General features: G+C 42.7%; 1 protein-coding gene and 1 long non-coding RNA gene across 2 annotated transcripts in view; one reads left to right on the forward strand and one right to left on the reverse strand.

Moving 5' to 3' along the window:
- Positions 1–19,948, forward strand: part of LOC114150372 (formin-2-like) — an 84,441-nt gene extending 64,493 nt beyond the window's left edge. Inside the window, exons 18-20 of the mRNA XM_028026740.1 lie at positions 8,029–8,110; positions 16,086–16,937; positions 16,993–19,948. Of these exons, the coding sequence (XP_027882541.1) occupies positions 8,029–8,110; positions 16,086–16,112 (109 nt within the window). The 3' untranslated portion in view covers positions 16,113–16,937; positions 16,993–19,948. The remainder of the gene's footprint in view (positions 1–8,028; positions 8,111–16,085; positions 16,938–16,992) is intronic.
- Positions 19,949–21,732: 1,784 nt separating this feature from the next.
- LOC114150399 (uncharacterized) lies at positions 21,733–25,732 on the reverse strand. Its single transcript, XR_003596741.1, has 2 exons — positions 22,664–25,732; positions 21,733–22,582 (listed from the first exon to the last, which is right to left on the reverse strand). It is a non-coding gene; the product is annotated as an uncharacterized LOC114150399 (long non-coding RNA).
- Between the last annotated feature and the right edge of the window lie 1,673 nt (positions 25,733–27,405).

Consider the following 27,405-nt stretch of genomic DNA (forward strand, 5'->3'; position numbering starts at 1 on the left):
TTAGATTCTAAAAATATATTTCCATTTTATCTTATGAAAATAGAAGATTTTCTGTTTTTTATTTTCAGATGGTGACAATAAAAATGCATAGACGCCTATGGCAAAAAGGATTGTGAGTGTATACTGTTAAATCTGATAAATTAATTGAACTTGATTTGAGGAAACTCATTGACTTAAACCATTTAAGTTACCTTAGCATGCTATGCTACACTAAAACAAAATAAGTGGATTTTACTTGAAAATTGTATGCAAACTTGCCTAAAAAATGACATTTTCAAAACTTAAAAACATTAGTATGTACTGATTGAGTAACATTGACTTTTTTTTTAATAACTTTATTTTTATTGACATTTTTAGATACAATCAAAAAAAAAGGTCAAACAATACTCAGAAAATATAAGAGACAGAAAAAAACAAACCAAGAAAAAAACAAACTACACTCTAGGGCACAGGTGTCAAACTCCAGTCCTGGAGGGCCACTGCCCTGCAACTTTTAGATGTGCCTCTGCTGCACCACACCTGAATAGAATAATTAGGTCATTAGCAAGGCTGGGAGAACTGATCTACACAAGGAGGAGGTAATTAAGTCATTTCATTCCAGTGTTTTGTACCTGTGGCACATCTAAAAACTGCAGGACAGTGGCCCTTGAGGCGTGGAGTTTGACACCCCTGCTCTAGGGGGAGACTCTTAGTTAAATAACACATAACACAAGGGGACCCTTTATATTCAAAATTAGTCCTTTAATGTTGATGTGACATTTGTCCATTTTTCCCCATTTGTCCTGGCATTGCTCTTCCTTTGTCCTTACTCAGTGTGTTAAAATCTCTGTCTCAAATAACGAGTTTACAGTCTGTATCCATTCCTTTGTAGTAGGAGGTTCAGGTTGGCACCATTTCCTGGTGATTACCTTTTTGGCTGCCGTTAGAAGAATTTTAAATAAATAACAGTCATTTCTAAGTGCAGTATTTTCCAAGAGACCAAGATATAAAACCAAACAAGCTTTAGGTATTGTGTAGCCCAATATTGTTACAATCTCCTTGTGTATTTTGTCCCAGAACAGTGTGATTCTGGGACAAAGCTAGAAAACATGTGTGTGGTTAACATTAAATGCTCCACAATCTCTCCAACATGGTTGAACTCTAGATTTGAATTTACTGGTGATTTTGGGTGTTACAAAAAATCTGATCGTGTTCTTCAAAACAATGTTCTCCAAATTATAGAAGAGGATGTTGTAATTTGGGCCTTCCAGATATTCAGCCAATCGTCTTCTGTTAGTATAATTCCCAAGTCCTTTCCCATTTTGTTTTAATATCCAATTTGTTAGTGATGTATTTTCTAACAGATACAGTGTCTTGCGAAAGTATACTGTTTTTATCAATTTGTGTTATTGTCGTTCTTGTGTAGCGCTTTGGTGCAGTTTTACATCTGTTTTTAAAGTGCTATATAAATAAATTTGACATTGACAAATTTGGCCCCCTTGAACTTTTCAACCTTTTCCCGCTTTTCAGGCTTCAAACGTAAAGATCTAAAATTTTTATTATTTTGTTAAGAATGAACAATAAGTGAGACACAATCGTGAGGTGGAATGAAATTTACTGAATATTTTAAACTTTAACAAATAAAAAACTGAAAAGTGGGGCGTGCAATATTATTCGGCTCTTTACTTTCAATGCAGCAAGCTCACTCCAGAAGTTCAGTGAAATCTCTGAATGATCCAATGTTGTCCTAAATGACTGATAAGTAGAATCCACCTGTGTGTAATCAAGTCCCCGTATAAATGCACCTGCTCTGTGATGGTCCCAGGGTTGTGTTTAAAGCACAGAGAGCATTATGAAGACCAAGGAACACACCAGGCAGGTCCGAGACACTGTTGTGGAGAAGTTTTGGATACAATAAGATTTCCAGAGCTTTAAACCTCTCAAGGAGCACTGTGCAAGTGATCATATTGAAATGGAAGGAGTATCAGACCACAGCAAATACACCAAGACCCGGCTGCCCTCTAAACTTTCATCTTGAATAGGTAGAAGACTGATCGGAGATGCAGTCAAGAGGCTCATGATCACTCTGGATGAACTGCAGAGATCTACAGCTGAGGTGGGAGAGTCTGTCCATAGGACAACAATCAGTGGTACACTGCACAAATCTGGCCTTTATGGGAGAGCGACAAGAAGAAAGACATTTCTCAAAGATATCCAAAAAAAGTCTCGTTTAAAGTTTGCCACAAGCCACCTGGGAGATGCATCAAACATGTGGAAGAAGGTGCTGTGGTCAGATGAAATCAAAATCTTTGGCCACAATTCAAAAAGATATGTTTGGCATAAAAAGCAAAATAGGTCATCACCCTAAACACACCATCCCCACTGTCAAATATGGTCGTGGCAGCATCATGGTTTGGGCCTGCTTTTCATCTGCAGGGACAGGGAAGATGGTTAAAATTGATGGGAAGATGGATGGAGCCAAAATACAGGACCATTCTGGAAGAAAACCTGTTGGAGTCTGCAAAAGACCTGAGAATGGGACGGAGATTTATCTTCCAAGACAATGATCCCAAACATAAAGCAAAACCTACAATGGAATGGTTCACAAATAAATGTATCCAGGTGTTAGAATGGCCAAGTCAAGTTCAGTCCTGAATTCAATCGAGAATCTGTGGAAAGAGCTGAAAACTGATGTTCACAAGCGCTCTCCATCCAACCTCACTGAGCTCCAGCTGGTTTGCAAGAAAGAATGGGCAAGAATTTCAGTCTCTCGACGTGCAAAACTGATAGAGACAAAACCAAGCGACTTGTAGCTTTAATCGCAGCAAAAGATGGCGCTACAAAGTATTAACGCAAGGGGGCCAAATAATATTACACGCCCCACTTTGCAGTTTTTTATTTGTTAAAAAAGTTTAAAATATTCAGTAAATTTTGTTCCACCTCATGATTGTGTCCCACTTTTTGTTCATTTTTCATAAAATAATGACAATTTTAGATCTTTATGTTTGAACCCTGAAAAGCGGCAAAAGGTTGAAAAGTTCAAGGGGGGCGAATACTTTCGCAAGGCACTGTATATATAGAGTAGATACTGTTCTGTGTGTTTTTATTCTAATAGGATTCAATCCACATTTTGATAATCCCATTATTGTTGAGGTCTGTCTTATGTTTAATTTTTTGGTTATAAAAGTCCCTTAACTGTAGGTCTCTAAAATGATCTTGAGTTCTTGGAGCAAACTCTTACTGTAGTTCCTGGAAACTTTTAAAGTGCCCATCTTTAAGGACTACTAACAGTGCTGTTAAACCTTTCTCTAGCCATTGTTTAAATTGTGGGTCTGGAATAAAATATTTATTATAAGCTGGCCACTATATCAGACATAATTGTTTCTCTTATTTGCTTTTTCGGATTATATACTGTATAATCATTTACCCAGTGAGAAACTAGTAACAGTATTAACATGCTTAAGTGTAGGGTTAAGGTTAGGCCATAAGACCACACCAGGTTAGGGGCCCTCTCTACCTCTCTAGTAGTAGAATGAGATCCACTTGTCCAACATTTGGCGTGCGCTACAACATTTACTCCATTCGGTATTTTAGATAAATATCTGTATCAAAAGACCTACCAGAAATAACTACAGTGGGGCAAAAAAGTATTTAGTCAGCCACCAATTGTGCAAGTTCTCCCACTTAAAAAGGTGAGAGAGGCCTGTAATTTTCATCATAGATATACAGTACCTCAACTATGAGAGACAAAAGGAGAAAAAAAAAATCCAGAAAATCACATTGTCTGATTTTTAAAGAATTTATTTGCAAAATATGGTGGAAAATAAGTATTTGGTCAGCTACAAACAAGCAAGATTTCTGGCTCTCACAGACCTGTAACTTCTTCTGTAAGAGGCTCCTCTGTCCTCCACTCGTTACCTGTAGTAATGGCACCTGTTTGAACCCGTTATCAGTATAAAAGACACCTGTCCACAACCTCAAACAGTCACACTCTAAACTCCACCATGGCCAAAACTAGAGAGCTGTCAAAGGACACCCGAAACAAAATTATAGACCTGCACCAGGCTTGGAAGACTGAATCTGCAATAGGTAAACAGCTTGGTGTGAAGAAATCAACTGTGGGATCAATTATTAGAAAATGGAACACATACAAGACCACTGATAATCTCCCTCGATCTGGGGCTCCACGCAAGATCTCACCCCGTGGGGTCAAAATGATCACAAGAACAGTGAGCAAAAATCCCAGAACCACATGGGGGAACCTAGTGAATGGCCTGCAGAGAGCTGGGACCAAAGTAACAAAGGCTACCATCAGTAACACACTACGCCGCCAGGGACTCAAATCCTGCAGTGCCAGACGTGTCCCCCTGCTTAAGCCAGTACATGTCAAGGCCCGTCTCAAGTTTGCTAGAGAGCTTTTGGATGATCCAGAAGATGACTGGGAGAATATCATATGGTCAGATGAAACCAAAATAGAACTTTTTGGTACAAACTCTACTCGTTGTGTTTGGAGGAGAGAGAATGCCGAGTTGCATCCAAAGAACACCATACGTACTGTGAAGCATGGGGGTGGAAACATCATGCTTTGGGGCTGTTTTTCTGCTAAGGGACCAGGACGACTGATCTGTGTAAAGGAAAGAATTAATGGGGCCATGTATCGAAAATTTTGAGTGAAAACCTCCTTACATCAGCAAGGGCATTGAAGATGAAACGTGGCTGGGTCTTTCAGCATGACAATGATCCCAAACACACCGCCCGGGTAACGAAGGAGTGGCTTCGTAAGAAGCATTTCAAGGTCCTGGAGTGGCCTAGCCAGTCTCCAGATCTCAACCCCATAGAAAATCTTTGGAGGGAGTTGAAAGTCCGTGTTGCCCAGCGACAAGCAGTACAGCACCAACACTGTTTATAGTGGGGATGGTGTGCTGCTGACCTCTACTCGGGACGTCGTGGGCCGGTGGGCAGAGTACTTCGCAGACCTCCTCAATCCCACCAACATGCCTTCCATTGGGGAAGCTGAGCCTGGGGATTCTGGGCTGGGCTCTCCAATCTCTGGGGACGAGGTCGCCGAGGTGCTTAAAAAGCTCCTCGGTGGCAAGGCTCCGGGGGTGGATGAGATCCGCCCGGAGTTCCTTAAGGCTCTGGATGTTGTAGGGTTGTGTTGGCTGACGCGACTCTGCAATATTGCATGGACATCGGGGGCAGTTCCCCTGGATTGGCAGACTGGGGTGGTTCAAAAAGGGGGACCGGAGGGTGTTCTCCAATTATAGAGGGGTCACACTCTTAAGCCTCCCTGGCAAGTTCTATTCAGTGGTCCTGGACAGGAGGGTCCGTCGGATAGTCGAACCTCGGATTCAGGAAGAGCAGTGTGGTTTTCGTCCTGGTCGTGGAACACTGGACCAGCTCTACACCCTCGACAGGGTCCTGGAGGGTGCATGGGAGTTCGCCCAACCGGTCTACATGTGTTTTGTGGACTTGGAGAAAGCGTTCGACCGTGTCCCTTGTGGAGCCCGGTGGAGGGTTCTCCGGGAGTATGGGGTACCGGGCCCTTTGATACGGGCTGTCAGGTCCCTGTATGACTGGAGTCAGAGTCTGGTCCGCATTGCCGGCAGTAAGTCGGGCTCGTTTCCGGTGAGAGTTGGACTCCGCCAGGGCTGCCCTTTGTCACCGATTCTGTTCATCACTTTCATGGACAGAATTCCTAGGCGCAGCCAAGGTGTTGAGGGGATCCGATATGGTGGCCTTAGGGTCTCATCTCTGCTTTTTGTAGACGATGTGGTCCTTATGGCTTCATCAGGTCGTGATCTGCAGCTCTCGCTGGAGCAGTTCGCAGCCGAGTATGAAGCGGCCGGGATGAGGATCAGTGCCTCCAAATCTGAGGCCATGGTCTTGAGCCGGAAAAGGGTAGAGTGCCTTCTCCGGGTCAGGGGGGGTGTCCTGCCCCACCTGCCCCAAGTGGAGGAGTTCAAGTATCTCGGGATCTTGTTCACGTATGGGGGAAGAAGGGAGCAGGGGATCAACAGGCGGATTGGCGCAGCGTCTGCCGTCAAGCAGGTGCTGTACCGGTCCGTCGTGGTGAGGAGAGAGCTGAGCCAAAAAGCGAAGCTCTCGATTTACTGGTCGATCTACGTTCCCACCCTCATCTATGGTCATGAGCTTTGGGTCATGACCGAAAGAACGAGATTGCGGATACAAGCGGCCAAAATGGGTTTTCTCCGTAGGGTGTCTGGGCTCTCCCTTAGAGATAGGGTGAGAAGCTCAGTCATCCGGGAGGGACTCAGAGTAGAGCCGCTGCTCCTTCACATCAAGAGGAGCCAGTTGAGGTGGCTCGGGCTTCTGGTCAGGATGCCTCCTGGACGCCTCCCTGGTGAGGTATTCCGGGCACGTCCCACCGGGAGGAGGCCCCGGGGAAGACCCAGGACACGCTGGAGGGACTATGTCTCTTGGCTGGCCTGGGAGCGCCTCGGGACTGGGGGAGTCCCGAGGCTCTTCCGGGGGGGAAGAGCCTTCCCCCCCCAGCTCTTCCGGGGGGGAAGAGCTGGAAGAAGTGGCCGGGGAGAGGGAAGTCTGGGCCTCCCTTCTGAAGCTGCTACCCCTGCGACCCGACCCCGGATAAGTGGAAGAAGGTGGATGGATGGATGGATGGATGTAAATAATTGATTGAGCATACTGTACTGTTTGATTAGTATGGTCAACTGGAATGTATGTGTGATTCACTGAAATTATTTTTTTTGTAAAGTGCTTTGAGACAACAATTGTGAATTGGTGCTATATAAATAAACTGAATTGAATTGTGTTGTGCACCTAATAAAAATGCACTTGACACTATTTTTTCTTTCCACTGGGTAGTCATGCCTTTCTTTGTTTTAGGGCAGGGGTGTCAAACTCAAATACACAGTGGGCCAAAATTTTAAATTGAACAAAGCCGCGGACCAAGGTTGAACAAATGAATCTTTTAATATGGACCCAAACAAGTTTTGATTTAACAATAAATATTGAACAAGCAAGGCTTATATAACTTAAAAGTGCAGGCATGCAAAATTGAGTTGCTAATAATAATAATAAAACATATAAATGGCATATTAAATAAAATTTAAATAAAAATTGAAAGCCTCCTTTCTGAGGTAAATGTCAAAATTAGCTTCGTACACAGACTAATAAATTTTAAAATAAAATAACATAACTATGAATGAATCATTAAATAAACTATGAATAAACCATTCAGGCCTTGGAGTAACAAGAAAAGGTGCATAGAAAACTTATTTATTGCTCATTTTGCGACACACTGATCTACTCTGATGCGGCAAAGTCATATACCTGGCATCTTTTTTTGGATGCCAGTTCATCAATGTCGGGGCTCAGAGTTTGAGCTGAGGAAACCGTCATTATCGAACAAAGGTGTTCGTCAGTCAGACGTCTCCTGTGAGTCGTTTTCATCATCGAGGAGAAAAGTTGCTCACATACATATGTAAACAGATATTCTGTCTCCCACCTGTCCAGAAAAGTTCTATTTTCTGTCTTTCTTTTTGCCATTTTTTGGTAGGGTGACAGCTGTAGTTTGAGGTCGCAGTGTGATTTGGGGGAGAGGCACAGGGACGCGGGGTGTGCCGGGGCTTTCAACCCAAGGAGTGCACAAGAAGACGGATCACCACCTTCCTAATACATCCATGTCCGCTACCATAAGTGCTACTGACACAGAGGAGGAGGCGTGTCTGCCTCTGTCCTGATTGACGTGCCAAAAAAACAGCAGAGCATTATGGGATTTGTAGTATAAGCGGTGAATGAGGCGTCACAGCGTTGCCACCGTATAATACCGGCGGGCCGGCTCTAATATTAATTTGAAATTGCCTCGCGGGCCAAATATAATTACACTGCGGGCCAAATTTGGCCCGCAGGCCAGAATTTGACACCCCTGTTTTAGGGTATCACATAAAATCCCAATTAACATTAAACTTTGTGGTTTCAGTGTTAAAAATTTGAAACGGCTTCATAAGTAGGAATAATTTTGCTAATCTCTGTACTTATTTTCACTCTAAAATTTGTGTTTTGCAGGTTAAAAGCAGCAGAAGAGTGTTTCAGACAAGCCAAGGAGAAGACTTCCTACAGTGTTAAACCAAAACATGCTTCTGGTATTGTAAGTTTTCTTGAGATTTTCCTGGTTTGTTTAAAGGGGTAAAGGTCAGATGATGATAAACTCTTTGCTTCCTCAAAGCCCTTAGTACTGTTCGAAGACAGATTCTTTCTTTTTCCTATTTGTTTGTGGTTGCATTTTTCAGGAATTGTGAAGTAAAGAACATATGAAACTTCTTTACAGTACATTGAAAAACAGTTCTCATTTCCTATGCATTTGTGAAGTACCTTTGTGCTGCAGAGACCACACAAAGGACCATAGGAATGTTCCTATATAGCAGAGGTGCCCAAACTTCTTTTTTTTTTTTTTTTTTAATCGCCCCGCAAGGGGTCTTTTTGTGGGCTCTAGTGTCCCTTTTTCAAAGTAGGCTGACAGGAAAGGGGGAAGGAGAGGGAGGAAGACATGCGGTAAACGTTGTCAGGTCCGGGAGTCGAACCCGCGACAGCCGCGTCGAGGCCACGTTGCCTCTGAATGTGGGTTGCGCTAACCCCTCCGCCACCACAGCACGCCCCGGGTGGCCAAACATCTTGAGACCAAGATCTACTTTTTCTCTGACCAGCCGGCTGAGATCTACCTTATGACACGAAGACATAAAATTGTAAATTAAACTCTATTGACTTATTTTATATGCGAATATAAATTAGTTATAGCAGAAATAATAAAGTGATAGAAAACCTAATGCAGTTTCTTCCTCAGTGAGACTCTGTCACTGGGAGGAGGTTACTGGTTTCTCAGTCAGAAGCTGGTTGCAAACCTGAGGCCAGCAGGTGTCAGTCAGTTATGGTAGATCTGAACTTTGGTTTGATGACCTCAATATGAGAAACTACAGACTGATAAGAGGAACCAAAGAGCTCTGTAAAAGTAAAGGCAAATCTTCTGAAGTTGGGATATAATTAATTTAATTTCACATAATTATCGCGGTAGAAGCCATTTGTTTGTTAAAACTTAATGAAATATATTTGTTCTATTTGATGTTTGTTGTGAATGACTTATACTCACAAATGAACGAGGTAATTAATCCAAGTTTGTCGTTTATTGAATGTTCAGAAACTACAGCGGCTTTAATGCGTCACAGCAAAGGTAAACAAAGAACCCGAACAGATGATCAACTCAAAACTACTCCTACCTTTTTACTCTCCGTCTCTCTCTGTCGTTTAAGCACAGTCGTTGCCGTGGCAACCGCCTGCGCCCTGCAAGTCAACCAGAGATTACATTAAAAACATAACATTAAGTCTGTTACGCTATTAGGTTTTCAGGCTTGATCTTTATTTCTCAATTATTAATAAGCCTCACATGAACACAGTGGTGGTTGAGTAGCTCATTTAAACTCCTGCTCTGCTAGTCGGTCGGTCTTTGAGTACCCTTTTTTTGTTAATGAAACCGAAACACACTGAATTGCACAACACCTTGTTGAAACAGTAATTACTGAGATTATTAATTTTAACAGATTTGTTGATATTTTTTAAATGATTATTCTTTAATGAAGCTACAAACGTTTAGGATCTTTGTGAATATTTTGATAAGCCTGTCAGAAGAGGAAGTGCTGGTCTCAGCGTCCGGGTGGCGTTCAGTTTGTTACCTACTGCAGAGATCGGCTCAAAACCTTCCCGCGATCGACCGGTCGATCTCAATCGACGTATTGAGCACCCCTCAGTATATAGGTACTGAGGCTTTGTGGGTTGGACTGCACTACTGATAATGTAGTTTGAAAATGTACAGATGTATCTGTATAAATAGATAAGTGAATTTCCAATCAACTCCTGAAATGTATTGCTGGGTCATCTCCTCAGCCAGGGAAGTGGTTCCCTCCGTGCATGGCTGGTTGCTGGATCTGTAGCTTGTAATGTGCTGGACACCGTGCCACACCTGCCTGGTGTTGTTGCTCCTGAGCTGCTTCTCTATTCTCCCTCTGTATGATGCCTTAGCTTGGCAGATGCCTCTTCTCAGGTTGGCTCTGGCAGAACTGTAGAGTGCTTTGTCCCCAGACCTGAAAGCAGCATTCCTGGCTTTCAAGAGGCCCCGGACCTCCTTAGTCATCCAGAGTTTCCTATTCATGAGTCTGTTCTTGGTGACATTGTCCGTGCAGAACCTCATGTAGTCCAAGACTGCTGAGGTGTAGTTCTCCAGGTCCTGATGTGCAAAAACCTCCCAGTCAGTTCTCTGGAAGCAGTCCTGTAGTTGGTGAGAGGCATCCTCAGGCCAGATGGTGACAGTCCGGATTATACTGGGGACACGTTTCCACAGGGGGGTGTAAGCAGGGATCAGTAGCAGGGACACGTGATCAGACTGGCCAAGGTGTGCTAAGGGTTAGGCCTGTATGCCTGTCTGATGTTTGTGTACAGCTTGTCCAGAGTTTTATCACCCCTGGTTGTGCACTTTACGTGTTGATGGAATTTGGGGAGGACTGATTTCAGATCAGCATGATTAAAGTCCCCAGAGACGATGTGAACAGCCTCGGGGTACTTGTTCTGGTTGTTGCTGATAGTATCATGCAGGAGTCCCACGGCCGAGCTAGCGTTAGCATCCGGTGTTATGTAAACTGCAGTGAGTAGAATGGTGTTAAACTCACGTGGGAGGTATCGGGGTCTGCATTTAATTGTAATGAACTCCACGCCTGGAGAACAGTGGCTAACAACTACTGTGGAGTTTGTACACCAGCTGTTATTTACATAAACACATAGTCCACCTCCTCTTTTCTTACCGGAGCTCGCTGATCGATCCTGTTGGTGTGCTGTGTAGCCTGCTAGCTCGATCTCCGGGTCCGGTATGGTTGGATTTAACCACGTCTCCGTGATCAACAGAATGCAGCATTCCCGGATGAGGTTGTCAGTTGCAATCCACAGCTTCCATTCCTCCAGTTTGTTAACGAGAGACCTCACGTTGGAGAGAAAAATGCTTGGTAGCGGTGGTTTGTGTGGCTGTTTCCTGAGCCTCGCTAACACGCCGCTGCGACACCCCCTCTTTTGTTTACGATCTCTGCGCCGTCGCCCTGTCATAGATACTGGGATTGTAATCCAGGGAGAGCCGGGTGTCCGTGCAATATCGACCGGAATGTTGTTGTGGACACGGAAAAGCTCCTGTGACAGACTTTCCCCGATTGCTTGAGCAATGGCCAGTAAATTTTGTCGGTTGTAGGTGTTTTTAACCGCGCAAAGTGGAAAAGGACAAACTTTGAGTCGGAGAGCACAAAGCCGCTGCGTCTACGCGCGCCGCCATTCCATCCTAGTCAGACATCCTTGAGCCTGTTCCTCTGAAGCGATGATCAAATTGTTGTCCTTGTAGATAAAATGAAAAAGATTTGCAGTGAGTAGCTTTGTCCCATGTTTATTAAAACTGCGTCCGCCTCTTCCAAAAAGGTGAAAGCGCTGCCAATAGAGCCAGAGGTTATCGATGAAGGTCACTGAGCTGGCAGAGCAGGTTTTAATCAGCCATTTGTTTATCATGTCCAGCCTGGAGTGTTTTTCGTCTCCCCATTGAGGTGATGGAATTGGACCACTGAGAAATAACTTCATTTTTAATTTCCTTATCACATGAAGAACATTTCCAGGATTAAGGGACTAATGTCTCAGCCAGATCTAGAGAAACTCATCCATGCGTTCAGTCGCATTGATTATTGCAACAGCATCTTCACAAGTCTGTCCTGCTCATGTTCTCACTAAAACCAGAAAGACAGAGCACATAACACCAGTTTTAAAGTCCCTACACTAGCTCTCTATAGCTCAACGGATAGACTTTAAAATACTGTTGCTAGTTTACAAATCACTGAACGGCTTAGCACCACAATACATCAAAGATCTGCTGTTGTATCAACCTTCCAGACCTCTCAGGTCTTCCGGTTCTGGTCTGCTCTGCATCCCCAGAACCAATCGAAAAGAAGCAGCATTCAGCATCTATGCACCACAAATTTGGAACAAACTTCCAGAAAATTGTAAAACACCTCTTTAGGATTGTATTTGAAACGTAATCAATTGCAAATTTATTGATGGAACTTTACTTAATGTCGTTTTTTGATTGTTGATTCTATGTTGCATTGTGTTTCTGTGTTGTTTGATATAATGTAAAGCAGCAGTTCTTTGCTGGGGGAGAGGAGGGGGTGGGCGTCGTAAGTATCGAGTCCGATGCTGTTGTTCGGGGGGTGCGCGCGCAGTACTCCGATGTTGTTTTGTTACTCATTCCGCTGCAAGTTGGCTCAATTTTGACGCGCAAGACGTAACCGGTAAATTCCGGTTTAGGATTTTCAAAATAAAAGATCCAGAAGTAGTTCATTATTTCTTACGCACCCCAGTACCAATTAGTCCGCGGACCTGGTGGTTGGGGACCACTGATGTAAAACACTTTGAAATGCCTTGCTGCTGAAATGTGCTTTACAAATAAAATTTGATTGATTGATGGCAGAAATTCAATGCACCTAGGCATGTAGATGTGGTGTGATCAATGTGATTAAAATCAGGCAACTAGAATTTAAGACCACCATGCCACGATTTTTATGAAAATTATATATTTTATACAAATTCTTGAAATCACAGTTTACAGATGTTGAATTGGAAAAAGCCTTTCATCTAAGGGAGCTGTAATTGTATTTATTGTTATAGATATATAGATATAGCAATCTAAAAATATTTTTGAAAATGTAGGATTTAGAGCTGTTGTAAACGAATATTTTAGTAATTGAGTAATCTATCGATTATTCTTACAATTAATCGAGTAATTGGATAAAAAAAAAATTAAAAATTGGTAAATCTAACATAACAGCAGTATTAGTATCGCATATCAACATCAGTCCAATTTTTCACATTAGAGAGTCCCTAACAATAACTTTTCTGCAGTTTAGAAAATTAACCTGTAACAATAATAGCTCACTTTCTAACTTTACCTGAAGAAAAGTTATACAAAAATCTGAAATTATATTCATTTTAATAATAAAGAGGCAGGCTCACAAATACGCTAGTAAAAAATGTCTATACTCCAGCTTTTGGTTTATGTATTCATCTTCAGTCAACTTAATAAATTAATTCTCACCCTGCTTAGACATTTATAGCTTTTCTGTTTATGTTAGCGACGGGATTTGACACATGCGTTCATCACACACAGAAACACACCTATCAGCTACGTACCGCCACAATGTCCTCCGCCACACATTTGTTGAGACAGGGATTATATGAAATAAATTTTAAAGCTACACTTACGTTAATCATCTAATGTGCAGTCGCCTGCAGCATTCAGTCTATCCGCTCACCTGTATAAATACACCTTCAGCGCTCTTGCCCTCCGTTCGCTCTGAACACTGGCCACCAGGCAGCAGCTCGGGGAGGAGAAAAGCTGCCATACTCCAGGCATTGCGCCAGTCATCTGAAGGATGCTTATTGGTCCCCTAAAAACGACAAAGACCCAGACATTATCACCGATCAATAAAATCCCCACGGCTGAACTTGAAAACTGGACGTTATGCTGCTAACACTTAGCTTTCGCCAACAACTCAGGCGGAAGTCAGAGCACCACGCAACGCAAGTATCCCGGCTAGAACAGGTGTATTAAATAATAAAATATAACTTAACAAAGCTTCGAGGCAGATAAATTTTCCTCGAGGAATTTTAATAATCAAGGTACTCAGATCACTTGAGGAATCGTTTCAGTTCTAGTATTATTATTCGGATTATTATTTCAAAAAAATATTTTGAAAATGTGCTAGAGTGCCACCAATAGGCTAAATGGTAACACCTTTAAGGAGTAAGCACTGTCCTGAAAACTTCTAGCTCAGTCCAGATGCTAAGAGACACAATGAAGCCAGGCTGGTGGCATGTGGGGAGCAGAGTGCAGAACAAGGGGTGGACTTACTGGGAAAGGCTTGAAACCCATTGATACCTGCTTGAGGTTCTAGAAATTGGACTGATCTTTTGTCAAGTATTTTTTGTATATTTGTAGATATGACAGGTCATTATCATAAGAAGACAATATGTGAAGTGCCTCACCCATATGTGCCTCATTGTTCGACTATTTAGTTTGCAGATTTTTATTACTGGGAATACACAACTACACAATGTATGATTATCAATAAAGGAAGACACTCTTTTCAGTTGTGAAAATGGAAATTCAGTTTATTTGTATCAAACATTTCAGCAACAAGCCAGTTCGGAGTACTTAACATGATAGAAACAAAATACAGTAAACAAAATATTAGTTTTGATTTGAAGGAACCCTATGTGTTTCAGTAGTTTTGCAGTTTTTTGGAAGTTTGTTCCAGACTAAAGGAGCGTAAAAACTGAATGCAACTTCTCCATGTTTTTGGTCTTGAAGGTTAATATGCCAACATGTCTTTAATGTATTGTGGTGCAATGCAATTCAGTGTTTTATAAACTAGCAAAAAATATTTTCAAGTCTATTCTTTAAGATACAGGGTGTGTTAGGACTTCAGAACTAGGATGATTCCTCTATTTTCCTAGTGTTAGAGAACACGTAAGCCTGATTGTTAGTTTCTAGCTTTGAGCTTTGTGCTACCTAGATTGTTCCTCTTTAGGTGCGGAAATAACATCAGTTTTGTTTCTGTTCAGCTGGAGACAGTTGTGGCACATTCACACATTGATTTGTTTTGAGCACTTACTTAGCACTTGAATCAGTTCAGACTAAGCTCTTAATGTAATGTAAGAGCTGTGTATCAGCTGCGTAGTTATAGTAACTTATTCTTCTTATTATGTGAGCTAGTGGGAGCCCGTAAATAGGGGGTTTCCAAAGTCAGTTTGCAATAGCTGGTATCCTGCATGTTTTAGGGTGTTTTCACACCAGATAGTCTGATAGACTTGGTTCGATTGGGGATCAAAATTGCAACATTTGTTACATTTCCAGGACTGTAGTTTGCATTCACACTACACTGTGTCAAACGACGCAAACTAACTGAAAGCCCCGTTCACCCCAACGCCTATGATGGCGCTGCACCAAGAAATACTGAAGGAATCGACACAAAAACCTCTGAAGAAGACATAGAGCGGAGGCTCTTTTTGGTAGGACTCCACAACATGTTGCAGGCTGCTCCTGGATCGAGTGCCAAGAGTAGCATCTAATGTGTCATATCAAGGAAACTTGTCCTTCGCATCTCCTGAACTTCCACTTGCCCTTAGCATGTTATGTATTGATGGTGAAGTCTTTTTACCTTAGTGCGGTACTGTGCAACTGTACGAGGGAATCCCAATGCCTCCATCTTCACACTAAGTAGCTTGAAAATCTCGTTTTTGTGAGTGGTTACAAGTATCTGCAATATATTTTCTTCTGACCATATTTGTATGAGGGCCTTTACCTCCTCTTCACTCCACGCCTGACCATGAGCTATTTTTTCCTCTAATGGTGGAAATGCACATTTATTATGGTTGTATTGACACAGAATGCTATGCACTGTAGTTCACTTCCTGCTTTTGGAACAGTTTCATTCAGATATGATTTCAACCGTGGAAGAGTTCACTTCAACCGGATTGAGATCTAGGTTTTTAGGTGGATCAGAGTTCACTTTTTTTAATCCGTTTTGGATTTTAAATTTCCATTCTCACCTCCTAAACGAATCGGACCTTCTAGACAAATGAATTAGGGTCTGATTCAAGACTCTTAATTCTGGGCTGGTGTGAATGCACCCTTAGTTCACTCCCTCATTCAACATAGCTGGATAAAATGATGGCTCATTAGCAGGAATAGGAAGCAACTACCACCAGGGACAGAACTAAAATCTGGAGGATGTTGGCCCTCAAGGATTCACTTTAGACACCACAGATGTAGATATTAATTAAGGGGAGCCCAAGTATTGAACCTTGGGGTATCCCACAATTGACTTCTGTCCCCTCAGATGAAAAGTTATCTGTTGACACAAAGAAGTCCCTGTTATTTAGGTAAGATTCAAACCGAGAGACCCACTCAGCCCTCCAGTCACTTGAATAATATATCATGGTCAACAGTGCGTGGTGATGGTGTGTTAACCACTGTGATGTGTCTTCCACAGAAAGCCAAGCTTGGTATGAAGATTTAACATCGCTAACCTGGGAGATCATGAAAATGGAACTAGAGTGAAGTGAATGACAGCAGATAAGTCCTCTTTGGACATCATGTTTGATTTGTTGATTATTTTTTATGCAGTTTGATTACTTTTGTCATATAAGCCACTGTTTTATGATGTTTGAATCAAATACAGTCAGAGTTTTTTTATCAGCCCGACAAACACACTTTTCATCAGTTCAGATATCAACTCACAATAAACCTATAGTTCTGAAATTTTCATTCAATATGTCTAATAAAGTCTCTTTACTTCTGCATCATAATTATTGTGAACAGAATTGCTCAGATGTTTAAGCCTGACTACCAGCTGACTTCTCTCTGCTCTCTTCCAACAGTATGCTGCCAACATTTGTTTTACTTTCATTTTGTTTTGGTTGCACTTTATCTACGCTTACATCTATATACACCACCTATGCACACCATCTCTTGCCATAACTTAATTTTTACCTAATTTGGAGAAACTTTTTTTTCCAAGAAAATATCCATGTAGAAAAAAAATCAATTTTCCTTTTTGGTTGATTTGAAAATGTTCAATGAACCTTTGTGGTGCGTTTCAGCTGTCAGACATTATACTTTGCCGAAGAACACTTATGAACACTATTCACTTCATTCTTCCATTTTTCATCTGTAAACAGTCTCAGAATCTGTAGGCTGTAATATACCCACTTATAGTTTTCTGCGCATTGTGTAAATCTGTCAGTACTGCTGAGTGACTCTAAGCTGCATAGAAACAGAATGGAGGTTTCGGTCCTTGTTGATACATCTTCAAACAATTAAAATGTAACACTTGAATTTCCTAGTGTTGTGAATTAAGCTCGACGGACCCAAAACGTGTGAGCACACGAACAGGAAAGTAACAGTGAAAGTTACTTTTCAACCATAGATTGAAAGATTACATACTGAAGCATTTGACTTGGATGTCACAGCCACATGGTGAACACATAATCTTTGTAATGCCACAAAGGATTTGAAATTAAAATAAAGCATGACTATTGTGAGAAAAATAATGTGTAGTAGAGCTGTCATCGGAATTATTTAGCACTATCCTGTTACATCTTAAGAATTTTACACATTTTAGCAATTACAGCCAATACATTTAAACACATTATTATTACTGTTGTTATTAATATCTCACCCATTAGCCACTGGATATTGGGACCAATCTGCCAATGACACTAAGTACAAAAAATGATAGGACAAGTCTTGAACTGTGAAACATGACTGGTAGCAAGTAAGAATAATGTGCCGACACTACAACATGACAAGGGTGGTAGATATAGGCTTGAATTACTGCCAGTTTGAATTATTTAGTGCAATGTCAATAAAATCACAGGAAAACTATTTTTTAAACTGTCTTTTTAGGCTCTAAGACAGGGGTCACCAACCTTTTTGAGACTGGGAGCTACTTCACGGGTACAGAGTAATACGAAGGGCTACTTGTTTGATACAAACAAATTTTCTTGGCTCAGCCTTTATAACAATAATACATATACGTATATATGATTACATGCGGTCTAATCATATTAATGTTAGGGACCACTCACAATAGTTATCAGTAAGTACGGTTAATTGCTATTATGTGACCAGAAGTTCTTAGTTCAGAGTTTTAAGTTTGATTCCCTTTTGGAGCTTTTCTGTGTGATTCTAAATTGGCCACAAGTGACTGAGAATATGGACTATTCTAGTAGCACCTACAGCTGTACGCACTACGAGTACCTTGAGATTTTCCTTTGAATAAAAGAAGTAAAGAATAGTTATTGTATGTTTTATTATCTAACCCTCTTTACTATTAACAAAATTGTGGAGGAAAAATAATATTTTGTGTCAAAACATCTTGTACGTAGCGCACATCGGGGTGAGTCTGTGGGGGTGGGCGCAAAAGGCTAAATCATATTGGTCACTCAGTTTACTTTTGTTAATTTGGCACATTTTCTGTGAGCAAGAAACGAATGAGCTCCTCCCATTGGACCAAAGTTCCGCCTGAGCTTTTTACCGTGCGCGGTTCTGTCGGGGTCGCCGGTTTATTATCCTTTTTGTGGTTTCGCGAACTGAAAAGCTGACGGTCACCTGTTGGCTGACACCAGCAGATGCCGAAAAAAAAAGTTAGACAGATCGGAGAGTAGCATAAAACTACCACTACACCTGACCAGCACAAACCTAAACCACAAAAGCAGCAGACTTTTTTGTTGTTGTTTTAAACAAACAATGCTAAATAATAAAGACATGAAAGTGAAGCCTACCCTTGTGATCCACGGAAAGAGGGGGATGTTGATTCCCAGGTTCAGGTGGTATAGGAGACGCAACATTGTTTGCTTAATTTCTTCTCTTTTGGGGAACGTTTCGTCTGAGTAGGAGCAGCAGATGTCTGCCATCCGGTGACCCCGCCAGAATCGCGCACACGGTAAAAAGCTCAGCCGGGATCCAAATGACCGCTGTTAGGACTACGGGTGGGATCAAACTCCACTCAATCATTTTTAGCTTACAGAAAAAGCGCCAAGCTGCCAAATAAACAAAATAAACTGACCAGTAACATTTAGGCTTTGATCTGCCCTTTAACCCCCACAGACTCGCTACATAAAATATGTTTTGACACAATAGGTTTTTTTTTCTCCACAATTTTGCTAATAGCAAAGAGGGTTAGATAACAAAATTCAAGAAGTTATTCTTTTATTTTTTAAAGGAAAATCTCAAGGCACCAAAGTGGGTGCAGCCGTACAGCTGCAGGCGCTGCTGCCTTCTGATAATATCCTGTAGGCGTCTGCGCATAATTCTGAACTTTAACCCTAGAAAAGAGTTGTATACATACAGCAAATTATTTTAAACGTTTTTATAATTCACTTTTTAAAAAACAAATTCTAAAAATAAACAAATGTTATTATTTCCAGGTAAAAGCATTTAATTGAATATTTTTTTGGCAGTGCTCCCTAATGACAATGGCTATTTTTAGAACTTGCTCCCGGGCGACTGACTAGGTCCCCTCGGGCTATGGGATGCCCGCGGGCACTGTGTTGTTGACCCCTGCTCTAAGACCTTATAAACACAAATATTGCTTTAAAAATGAAGCTTATCTTGTCTGAAACAAGCTTGTTCATTTCAATCACATGTTGAATTAAACATAGTTCACTTCAACATATTCAGCTGAATATGTTGAATTGAACTATTCAATTCAACATGTTCAGCTTTTTCAGCTGAATATGTTGAACGTGTATTTCCAGTCATATATTTAAAATAGTAAATATTCTCTTCCATAACCAGTATTGATAAACTGGAACAAATATGAAAAGCAATCATTATCAAACTATCAAACGTAATCTGAATTTATAATTAAATTTTGTTATGCGTTTTCATACTAAAAGTCAGGTGAAATAAAAACATTGTCAATTGCTACAATATGTATAAAAAAAAAGAAATCAAACATTGTGAAAAGTGGGGTCTAATTAATGTAGCCTTTACTGATCTGTTCAAGATTCTGCATTGTTCTGTTCAATAAAATTTTGTCGCTTGGACAAAAAATAAATAAATAAAACCAGTGTCTAGCCCTGTCCATCTGCAGTGTTGAACAGGAACAACATCTCATTGTAAATGGTGTAATTTTGCCATAAAGGCCATGTAGCACTGAATTATCTTGGTGTGTGCATGGATGTTTGTTTTAATGTTGATACAGGCATACAGTTTCTCATCATCTGGTTAATAAGGTCTCAGTTGTAACCCATGTGTTGTAGAATATGTACAGTGTATAAATACCTTCTGTAAAACTCTGCTGCAGAAACCATGTAAAGGAATAAATTGTTGTATTTCTTTCAAAATGTACTTTAGTACTGTCACCTTTAGAGGGGTTTATTTACAATAGTAGGGTTTGTGCACAATCATTGCTGATTTGTTTGTTTTGGGAATCAACGGAATCTACATTTTGTAATATAAATAGAAATTGTTAAATATTTTCTTCATATTTAATATTTTAATCAAACTACTGCTTAGCCTGGAATTAAAGGACAATTGTTTGGTCAAAACTGATATTTAAAAACATTTCTTCTTTAGCACAGTTTCCCTTCTTTGAGGCTAAAAACAGAATCAGTCTAGAACAGGGGTCTCAAACTCCAGTCCTCGAGGGCCGCTGTCCTGCAACTTTTAGATGTGCCTTCTGCACCACACCTGAATAGAATAATTAGGTCATTAGCAAGGCGCTGGAGAACTGATCTACACAAGGAGGAGGTAATTAAGCCATTTCATTCCAGTGTTTTGTACCTGTGGCACATCTAAAAACTGCAGGACAGTGGCCCTTGAGGATTGGAGTTTGAGACCCCTGGTCTAGAACTTAAAGCCATTTGAACTGCTGAAGTAGGAACTGAGGAGAAGCTATGGGTAAAAATTAATGCCCTTGAGTTACTGTCGGTGTCAAGCAGCCTTCTATGTACAATCAGCTCAGAAGCGCAATAGAAGTCCCCAAAAAGGCCCTGGCCTTTCTGGCTCTGGTGCTGCTACCATCTGAGTCAGATGGTAGAGCACAGGGAGAGAGGTTTATGAGGGGGCGTTTAGGACAAAAACTATGTTTTGTCTCTAACACACTATTAAAGACTCATACACACAAACAAAATATTACAATTACACATATATGCTAATAAAATGTCACACACATCAGGGTTTCCCCCAGAAAACTTGCTAAGCCCGGTGGTCGGGAAACCGAGGCAGTCCCCCGTGTTTTTTATTAAAAGATGTTAAGTTGACAGGAAAAGTAAAAATATTACTGGATAATTATATGTTCCAGGAAAACATTTTCACTGAAACGCTATTTAAACCCACAACTAGTCTTAAAAACAACTAATCAAAAAACAGTTACAATGAATATCAATTATTTGCTCTTCTGTTTAATCCAAATTAAGTCAGCGGCTCCATCAGGGCTCCCAGGGCTTCAGGTGCCATAAATTCTAATATTTTAACACAGACAGATACATGTAACATTTGTTTATTGACATTATCAATGCTACTAAATTTGATTTAGTGGTTTCAGCATACATAGATTAAATATTTGAAATTGTTTAACATTTAAATGTAAGATGTTAAGGAGCTGGCAAGTTTACTTTGTAAAAGGTCAAAGAACAATGTTCATTGTTAGATTGTTTTGGTACCATAGCAACAATCTAATGCTGTGAATTTAATCTTTGAGTTTGAGCTCTATTTGTTCACAAATGCAAATTAGTGAACTGAGATAACTTATTGCTTTTTGGGTTGGCCATTTAAACTATTCCCTTCACCCAGATTAAATCTAACACAGAAGCTGTTAGAGGTGCTGATGTTTTTGAGCTACAAAAGGGTGATTCAGGTTGAATCGATACCAGGCACAATTTGTTTGGTATTTCTATATATGTGTGATAGACACACCTGTCAGTGACAGGCTGTCACACAGATCTCAACCATAATGACCAAAACAAATACTACGGACCATCACAACCTAAAGAATCAGACATCAGAGTCTCTTTATCCCCCAATCATCTCCCGAGACCAAAAAATATAAATGGCAATTTAAAGAACAAATCATACCAATACATTAATGGTAAAAAAATAAATATTGTGAAGAAAAATCATTTATGTTTTCTACATTAGTTTGTTAGGGTATCTGTGTAGGAAAAATGTTGATATCCTTTATAAATACGTGATAATTATGTGGTCAATATTATTCCAGTATTTTATTAATGTGGGTTCCCAGTTTGGATAACCTGACTTTATTCTTATCAAGCTATAAGAATGGAGGAAAACATGCTAACAAAATGCCTCAGACCTGCAGCCCATAGGCGGTTCTAGAGGCTGGTGGAAGTGGCTCATATATTAAATAAAATATTGGCCTATTTTTTGTTTAATTCTTTTTAAATTGCTTTCTAGGCTGCAATTTATTCACACATGTACATTTATTATTATTAATACTTTAATTAAAAATGAGTTGTATAAGTTTATGTGTGTATCAAACAAATTAGTCCTCAGTGTCACCAAAGCCCTTAGACTCAAAAAGGTTGGTGACCCTTCTTCTGGGACTTGGCAGGGAGACACTTGAGTTTAAATGTCTTTACTCAATGTCACTACAGTGGTGTTGTGATGCATCTGATAAGTCAGATCAGATACAGTAGCTGTTATCCAACAAGAACATTTAAAAATTAATTTTTTATGTGGTTTGACTACTGTATTTTTAAACCTACTTAACACAAAATGAATGTCATTCAGCTGTGAGGATGGAGAGAAAGAAGAGAAGATGAATCAGGACAGACAGGGGAAAGCAACAGGTTGGTCTAACATTAGGTGTCATGATGGGTTCCAATTTTCTAGCCCACATGCAGAACACAACACAGGAGAAGATGTATATAGTTAAGAGTTTATTTTGAACACAACAAATGGTGAATGTGGAGTAACGGGTCTGGTCCAGGGAAGGAACGGGCTCACGGAAAGATTGGCACACTATGAGCGGCAGAGCAGGATATGACCAGTTCAAAGCCGTCGGAGACGGGAGTGCTAACAGGTTAAACGGAACGAGCTTACTTGTGAGGATGAGAATTATCGTCTTGGGCGGGTTTACTGAAATGTCCAGGGTCTTTTGTCTCTTTGTGGGTCCAGGTGGTCGGTGCTGAACGGCAGGAATCCAGAAGGCACAGGTGGAGTGCGTCGGAGGGCAGGCAGGTAGGCTCAGGTACAGCGGAATCAGAGGAGCGGTGCGACTGCCAGTCGAGGGATCCCGGAGGAACTTGCAATCAGACGGAGGAGGTGAGTTTGGAAACTCGGGTAACCAGCGGGTACGTTCCGCAGCGTCACGAGGAGGGTTTCGATCAGGAAACCAGATGAGATCGACTCAAGGAAGATCCATGGCGTCTTGAGGATTCACCTGAAGGCAGGAAATAACAGGGAGAAATCACTAGGAGGTCAAGTCAAACGAGGATAACTGAAACTAGCTCTAGGAGGCTCAGAGGTACCGTTACTGGCTAACACTCAGGCGCCGAAGTACTGGCAGTCAGCTCCTCTTGTACGCCCTGCTCGATAAGCTGATTAGATTCAGGTGCGCTGATTGACTGCACACAACTCCAGGAGGGTGAGTCTGGCACCATCTAGAGGCTGAATGGTAAGTAGTGACCACAAAGAAAACAAAGAACCCCGGAACACAACATTAGGTGGAAGTGAGGGAACAGTTGGCTAGCCACAGGTTAAAGCAAATGATAAAAATGATCTAACAATAGAAGTGTAATAGAAACTACTGTACATCCCTGATTCATTCACATTCAGAAAAAATATATATATCTTCACCATATGTGGCATTTACTTATCATCTAAACACAGACATTGTGGAGATGAGCTGCGAAACAGAAGTCTGAAGAAAAACAGCTCCAGCTCTGATCTTTATGGACCTGTCCTGATGAAATCCCCCGGTCTCCACGCTGCTCTCTGGATTAATGTACTTTCAGTCCACTTCAGGTTCACTGTTATATCAAACAAATGATTTTAATCTACATAAATTATAAGAAACATCTTACAAACAACTGACGTACCTTAAAGTAACCATGTTTGACCAGACAAACAGCGACTTGTCTAACGAACTTCTAGGTAACCATGGCAACAATAAACAAACGGCAAAAGCGCCCATTAGCTACATGTTTCTCATTGCCTCTCCCTCTTTAGAAAAACTACACAGTATTAAAAAAGTTAGCTAAGCTAAGAAAATAGTCAGAGTAGTTAACTGGGCCAATTTAGTTACAAAGGAAATATTTCTTGGCTGTTTAGAAGTTTGTTTAACCATGGAAATGCACAGTACTGGCCACAAAGTCAAGAAATTCTGCTAGTAAATTTACATTATTATTATCTTTAATTCTTACCTGTCAAAGATAAAGGCAGTGGGTCTACTTTGTACTGTAAAACCGTTTAAACTAGTCTATGCATCACGTTTTCTCCTCTGCCACTTTCAAGATGGCGGTGATGTAAGTAGGACTCAGCGTATACGTATTCATGCCTATTGTCCACTCAGCGATTTCTCAGGTGTCCAACTGGGACATACAAGCAACCACTGCTCGCGCCCTGAGCTCGGCCACCATGCTTCAAACTTATCAAGCTACGTGCTTGTCCGAGCTAGGAGTGCAGATACCTCCTGATAGCCATCTGATTCCCCTCTTAAATGAGATCAGAATCTCTGCGGATTATATTCTTCGCACATCCCGCTGTGCGGCGCTCTCACTGGGGAGGGATAGGTAAAATGTTTCTCAAGATACGAGAGAAAATGTTCGGAATGTTTGTGTAACTGTTCCACATGTTTCAATAAAGAGTGCAATTCCTTTGCCAAAAAATCAAAATCAAAACACTCTGTGCCATAACGTGCACAACAGTCAAACGGAGCTGCTCCTCTCTGTTCCAGCAGAGGGCAGCACCTCCTTGCCCAACAGTGCGTCAGGTCAACTGTCTGGCTGCACCGTACTCTTTGGCACGCATGCGCACTTTCCCCATGGATGGAAAGGACCGTTGCTACGGGTTATCGGTTGCAGTTCCGGATAAGGCCGCCCCGGTTCCCAATCAGTTATAAACATAGGCACCGAAGCAGCGAAAGTTCTGAGAGACGAAATAAACACGTTGTTGGCAAAAGGAGCAGTGCGTGTGGTTCCCACTTTGGAAGCAAACTGAGGATGATACAGCTGCTATTTTGTTGTTCCAAAGAAGGGAGGTGGGCTACGTCCCATCCTGGATTTAAGAGTGTTAAATAAGCATCTTAGCAAGTACAGATTCAAAATGTTGACGCTGAGACAACTTTTGAACGCTGTCGGCCCAGGCGATTGGTTTGCAACAATCAATCTGACGGATGCTTACTTTCACGTAGCAATACACCCAGAACACAGGCATTTTCTGAGGTTTGCTTTAAACGGAATAGCCTACGAGTACCTTGTCTTACCCTTCGGTCTGTTGCTCGCCCCTCGCACATTTACGAAAATTGTGGAGGCAGTGCTAGCCCCTCTCAGAGAAAAGGGAATTCGCATTCTAGTTTATCTGGATGACTGGGCTTTAATAGCTAGATCCAAAGAGCAGGCGGCAAAACAGCTGCTGCAGGTGCTGTCCCCTGGGATTCTCGACAAACTTTCAGAAAAGTTCACTGAACCCGAGCCAGCAGTTCTCATTCCTGGGGCTGGAAATATGCTCCCTGTCAGCTCGAGCTCGTCTCTCAAAGCACCGTATGACCGCGTTTCTTCGGTGCCTCGCTCAGTTTCAGTTGGGGTGCAAACTGCACTTCCAGACTGGGAATGATGGCCTCCATGATCGCAGTGGTGTCACTCGGACAGTTAAAAATGCGTCTGATGCAGCGGTGGACGCTCTCATCGGTGGTGTATGTCACGGCACCTGCAAAGAAGGCTGACGATAACTGCTGTACCGTGGGTCTCCAATCGTCAGGGTGTCCGTTCGCAAAGTGTTGTCCACAGATGCTTCTCTGAAGGGGTGGGGGGCAATATGCGATGGCGTAGGGGTGAGGGGGGTCTGGACATGAACCCAATCCAAGCTCCACATAAACTACCTGAAGTTGCGAGCGGTCCTGCTAGCTCTGAGGCATTTTTGCAGGGTTCTGATGAAACAGCATGTTCTGATAAGGACAGACAGGGCATTCATTCACGTTCCTTGCTGAAATTGCCTCAAACTGTTGTAGTGGTTCAGCATTCATTTTCTGTCTGTCAAAGCAACTCATATTCCTGGGTACTTCTTTGATATTAACAGGCCAGATCTGCTGTCATGATATGCGGTGTAGATGGTGGTGAGGCAGACGCAGTGGACCCAGGTAAGATGAATAATGAATTTAATAATGCAACACACAGTCCAAAACAGTCCCAATGCCGGGCAGCACGGCCGAGCTAAAGCCAGGGCTCGACGCCGGTAGCAACCGGTAAACGAGGGATGAAAAATAGACTGGGCACACAGGAATGGAACGACAAACGACAAGGGCGGCAAGTAACGACGAGGACCCGACAGAGACGCAGACACACAGGTGGCATTAAATACACGGGAGGGTAATCACAGAAACGAGACACACCTGGGAACAATTAAGGGGAAGACAGGAAAACGAAGAGACTCAAGGACAAGGAAAACTCTAAATAAATACACAGACAACACAGAACATGACAGTACCCCCCCCTCAAGGGCGGCTACCAGTCGCCCAAAAAAAACCAAAAAACACAACAAGGGTGGGTGGAGGGGCGCTGGACGGCGGGCCAGAGTCCAAAATAACAAAAAACAACCCAACGGAGTGGGCGGAGGCACAGAAAGGGCCAAGAGTCCAAAAACAAACAAAAAACTACCCACTGGGTGGGCGGAGGCAGAGGAGGCGGGAACCACGGAGGCGGTCGTCCGCGGCGCTGGAGGCGGGAACCACGGAGGTGGTCCGGCGGTCGTCCGCGGCGCTGGAGGCGGGAACCCGGAGGCGGGAACCCCGGAGGCGGGAACCCCGGAGGCCGTCCGGCGGCCGTCCGCGGCGCTGGAGGTGAGGATGAGGAGTCCCGGGGGCCGCCCACAGACGGCGACGACGAGCCCCCCGAGGCAGGGTCTCTGGTGGAACACAGAGAGTCGGGGTCTCGGTCGGAGCACAGGGGGTCTGGGTCTCGGGAGGAACGCTGAGGGTCTGAGTCTCGGGAGGAAGGCTGAGGGTCTGAGTCTCGGGAGGAACGCAGGGGGTCTCGGTCGGAACACTGGGAGTCTCGGTCTCGGGAGGAACAGAGAGGGTCTCGGTCTCGGGAGGAACGCTGGGAGTCTCGGTCGGAACACTGGGAGTCTCGGTCTCGGTCGGAACACTGGGAGTCTCGGTCGGAACACTGGGAGTCTCGGTCTCGGGAGGAACACAGGGAGTCTCGGTCTCGGGAGGAACACAGGGAGTCTCGGTCGGAACACTGGGAGCTTCGGGTGCGCCGGCTGGAACGCCGGCTGATTCGGCCTGCGGTGCGCCGGCTGGAACGCCGGCTGATTCGGCCTGCGGTGCGCCGGCTGGAACGCCGGCTGATTCGGCCTGGGGTGCGCCGGCTGGAACGCCGGCTGATTCGGCCGGGGATGCGCCGGCCGGAGTTGCTGGTCCCGGGTCTGGGCTGGCGGAGAGACTGTGCAGACTGGGAGGCAGAGGGTTACCTTTCAGCACGGCAGCCGCCGTCAGGCACTCCCTCTCTGCCTCCTGTTGCAACTCCGCCAGCCCCAGATGCGGAAGTCGCGGGATCCATTCGTCCAGGTATATCACCAAGCGTGTGGCGATGTTCAGGCGGTGACGGGCGGAGTATGGCCTT

Source organism: Xiphophorus couchianus, chromosome 9, assembly GCF_001444195.1.
Source record: "Xiphophorus couchianus chromosome 9, X_couchianus-1.0, whole genome shotgun sequence".
Taxonomy (NCBI): domain Eukaryota; kingdom Metazoa; phylum Chordata; class Actinopteri; order Cyprinodontiformes; family Poeciliidae; genus Xiphophorus; species Xiphophorus couchianus.